Source organism: Herpailurus yagouaroundi, unplaced genomic scaffold, assembly GCF_014898765.1.
Source record: "Herpailurus yagouaroundi ecotype Mexico unplaced genomic scaffold, PumYag 28, whole genome shotgun sequence".
Taxonomy (NCBI): Eukaryota; Metazoa; Chordata; class Mammalia; order Carnivora; family Felidae; genus Herpailurus; species Herpailurus yagouaroundi.
In genome coordinates, this window is record NW_024412376.1 from 67,359,262 (window position 1) to 67,363,130 (window position 3,869).

The 3,869-nt window shown below is 45.5% G+C and overlaps 1 protein-coding gene across 4 annotated transcripts in view; it reads left to right on the forward strand.

The window, feature by feature from the left end:
- The first annotated feature begins 851 nt into the window (after window positions 1-851).
- The window catches only part of SEC24D (SEC24 homolog D, COPII component), a 113,176-nt gene continuing 110,158 nt past the window's right edge, over window positions 852-3,869 (forward strand). The window contains exons 1-2 of one of the 4 annotated variants that reach the window (XM_040475009.1): window positions 852-1,026; window positions 3,185-3,343. In XM_040475009.1, the coding sequence (XP_040330943.1) occupies window positions 3,226-3,343 (118 nt within the window). In that variant the 5' untranslated portion in view covers window positions 852-1,026; window positions 3,185-3,225. Of the gene's footprint in view, window positions 1,027-1,334; window positions 1,779-2,419; window positions 2,441-3,184; window positions 3,344-3,869 lie in introns of those variants that run through there. The other 3 variants (XM_040475019.1, XM_040475027.1, XM_040475004.1) reach the window with 3 other exon arrangements.

The window sequence follows — 3,869 nt, forward strand, 5'->3', positions numbered from 1 at the left end:
AGGCCTTTCTATCTAGCAGTGGGGCGTTGTGAGAAACCAGCGAGATGGTCCTAGTTTTTAAGGCTGGATAGAGAAGTCAAGTCCCAGGTCTCACATAGGTTGTCTTTCTCAGCTGTTTCTTAACAACACAGTGAGCTAAACACTGGGTCCTTATGTATGAATTGATTCCTGTTTGGGGTGGGTTCAATCATTCTCCCTCACAATGAATCTGTAGGCATTCCTTGAAGGAATACACAGAAGTCTAGCAATTTCAGCTTCAATGAAGGCACCTCTTACCACACTTTTCAGTTAGGACATCTTTTTCTACCTATTTTACACGTTGCCAAGCTGCTTCGGACGTTCCTTCTTCTGTAGTGCATTGCACAAATGCGTCATCAAATTGTCCGTATACACGTGCCAGATTGGCCTTTAAACTCTCATCTCTTCGGAGTCTTGAATCGTGTACCTTCCATATTAGCAAGCAATACCTGTAATATCAGTTACTCAAGTAATACGTAATGAATAGCTGAAGCTGCAACCTGTTGAATGAAAGAATGAATGAACCCTCATTACGCACTCCCGCCTTCCTACACGGCTCCGCTATGAAAACACTGATTTATCAAAAGCGTTAACATTTTGACCTGTTATAGGGGAACAAACAAACAAAGAAACAAACAAAACACACAGAAAGAGGCGAATAGAAAAAAAAAAAGGAAGGACGGGCTGCCCAAACTCCGGCAGTTCTCTCGGCCAGGCCCCGCCTCCGGCCCCGCCCCGCCCCGTCGCGTCTGTGCGCGTGCGCCGGCGGGTGCGCGGCAGCCGGTCTGAGCCCCGGCGCTGGGGGCGCGCAGCCGGGAGAGTGTTTGACGTGGCAGTTCCCAGCCCAGCTGCAACTCTGTGCGCGAGACCAGCCTGTGGGGACACAGGGCCGGGGGAAAGGCGCCGTGGGAGCAGCGGCCGCAGCGGGAGCGGGGTCACCGGGGGCAGCTGGCGCTAGGAGCAGAGCGCAGGTTCTCGGAAGTCCAGACGCGTGCGGGAGCAGAACAGGTAATGCCTCGCCCTGCCTAGCTACGCTCTGGCGGGACAGCCCCTCCCCAGGCACAGCTGGAGCGGGGTGCGGTGCGGGGCCTGGGATGGGGGTTGGCGGGAGGCTGGATGCTAAGCTGTGGCAGGGCAGCGGAGGAGACCTCATACTTAGCTCCTACAGCCCTTTCGTGCAGTTTAATAATAATAGGGGTGGGGTGGGTGGGCGTGGGCATTTTTTTTACCCGCCCCCGCCCCCATCTTTTTGTCTTGGGATGCTGGGACTGCGTGCTTAGGGTCCTCACCAGCCCCAAGATTCCAGGGACACTGCCAGCGGTTTTCTTGTCTCCGTATCAACTTAATTTCCTTTTTGGAAGAAGGCAATATTGGAAATATTGATAGTAAAAATGGCAACTGTATCTTCAAGCTTCGGGACATCCTGAGAGTGCAACCAATTTGTCCAAATCCGAACCTGGTCCAGGGTGAGAGGCACACCTCGGCGATAATTGACCGGTGACAATGGCCTGGGGCTCCCCAGATTTTGATCCTAGGCCTGCTGTTGCCAAGTGGCTTTCTGCCATGTCGCCGCTTGAAGCTGAGTCAGGTTTCTGTAACTTGGTGCTGTGTGAGGAAGTTTGACGTGGCAAACCGGGCTGCGTGAGGAAGCAAATTCCTGTCAGGACCAGTAGAGAGGGACCCGACTGCTTGCTTCCTGCTGTTCGGAGTGAACATCCCGGCCTTGCCTCTCCGTCACTCAGCAACAGGCTGCTACGTAGGTGTGTGCTCCTGCTGACTTCCGAAATGTGCTTGGTTGGATGAGCTTGACCAAAGCTCAGGCTGCCACGTCTCTCTCTGCTGAAGTGGGAGGAGGGAAAAAAGTGTTGTCAGTAACAAAGTGGACCAGCAGGCTTCTTCCTGTCTCTCCTCTCTGCAGTTCTTGCCTTCCAAGGAGAGGAAAGTGATCTTACGATATTTTCGCTTGGTCCTTTTAATTTTGGAAACGCATAGTTTAATAGGAAAATGAAACCGAATGAAGAATGACAGAATGTAGGTCTATTTCAAGGCTTAGCAGGTATCACCGAAATTTACCTTAAAAGGTAGTATCGTAAAATAACAACAGGAAGGGTATTTCTATGCCAGGTAAAAGAAACCGGAGAGAAATCGTAGTATCAGTGTTTTATATCTGCCAAATCTTTAGAAACTTTATTTTGTAAGAGGGAGCTGAGGCCCAGAGAGGTTCTTCACCTTATCCCATGTCACACAGCTAAGTATTAGTATATTTATAGTGAAAGCCTACTTCCTTTGCTAGGATTCACAGCCTTTTTTGTTACAAAAGATTTTTTGACAATAGTTCTGTGAAATGTCTCTTGTCTTGTGAAACCTGGAAAAAATGGAAAATTTAAAACAAATTGATGTTTAGCTTCTGAGTAGAATCAAGGTGGGTATGTTACATTTGTGTGTGTGTGTGTTGCCTGAACATATATGAAATTGCTTTTTTTCTTTGTTCCTTAAATATATGTGCATATGTTTTCAGAGGTGTGATATTTAAATTAGAAAGAGAGTCTGTCATCTCTGAATGAGAAACCACTGACAACTCCCAAATTGTTGTAGGCTGCAACCTGCCTTAGTCATTTCATGACTCACAGAGTGAGTCCATTATCCGCTCCTTTATCTTCTGCTGTATTTGTTGGACTATTGATCTCTCTTCGTCCTAACTGCCTAACGAAAATTACTAATTAGGATAGCACTGAAATGACACAAGCCAAAAAACATTTGGTTGCAGACCACTGGCAGTTGTGCTGGTCAGTGAATTGAATGACTGTGATTATTGCCAGTGGCATGCTTTGCGCTGAAACAGGGCCATGGAAACCAAAGGCACAAACATAGGAGAGACTATCTGTGAAATAGTTCATTCTTCCAAAGAAAAAGTGATTGGCAAGTTGTTATTCATATTTTGTGCCTGAGAATTTGCCTATAGAAGCGAGTTACTGAGTTCCATAGAGCTATGATTAGAGCCTGTTTAGGGGATAATGGTATGATATGTTGTGTGATATGCAGACGTCTCGTGCACCTGATATTTTCCTCAAACCATTGTAAATATTTACTAACGGCATTCTTATTTTTAATAGCATTAAGTAACTCAAAAATCTCTTGTTGAATTTTTTTTTTTCTTCTGTTGCAGGCTTCTTTTGTAGAGCTATCCCTTGGAATGATATTTTCATAATGAGTCAACAAGGATATGTGGCTACACCCCCCTATTCTCAGTCCCAGCCTGGAATAGGTCTTTCTCCACCACATTATGGACACTATGTGGACCCCTCTCATGCAGGTTCTCCACCAGGTAAAGTGCATTATTTTGGCTTGTATGTGATTATTGATTCTCAGTACTCGGAGACTTAAGATATTCTGAAAGAGCAGCTTTGGGAGTGTTGAATGGTCATTATATAATGCAGTGGTTTGAGAGTATAGGCTTATTTGGAAAAGTATATTATAGAAGAAGCCTGCATCATCAGTTTGGTTATTGCTTGGAATACAACGAGTTTGGTTTTAAAATATAGATTAAAACAACTGACGAATGGATAAAGAAATTGTGGTTTATATACACAATGGAGTACTACGTGGCAATGAGAAAGAATTAAATATGGCCTTTTGTAGCAACGTGGATGGAACTGGAGAGTGTTATGCTAAGTGAAATAAGTCATACAGAGAAAGACAGATACCATATGTTTTCACTCTTAAGCGGATCCTGAGAAACTTAACAGAAGACCATGGGGGAGGGGAAGAAAAAAAAAAAAAAGGTTAGAGAGGGAGGGAGCCAAACCATAAGAGGCTCTTAAAAACTGAGAATAAACTGAGGGTTGATGGGG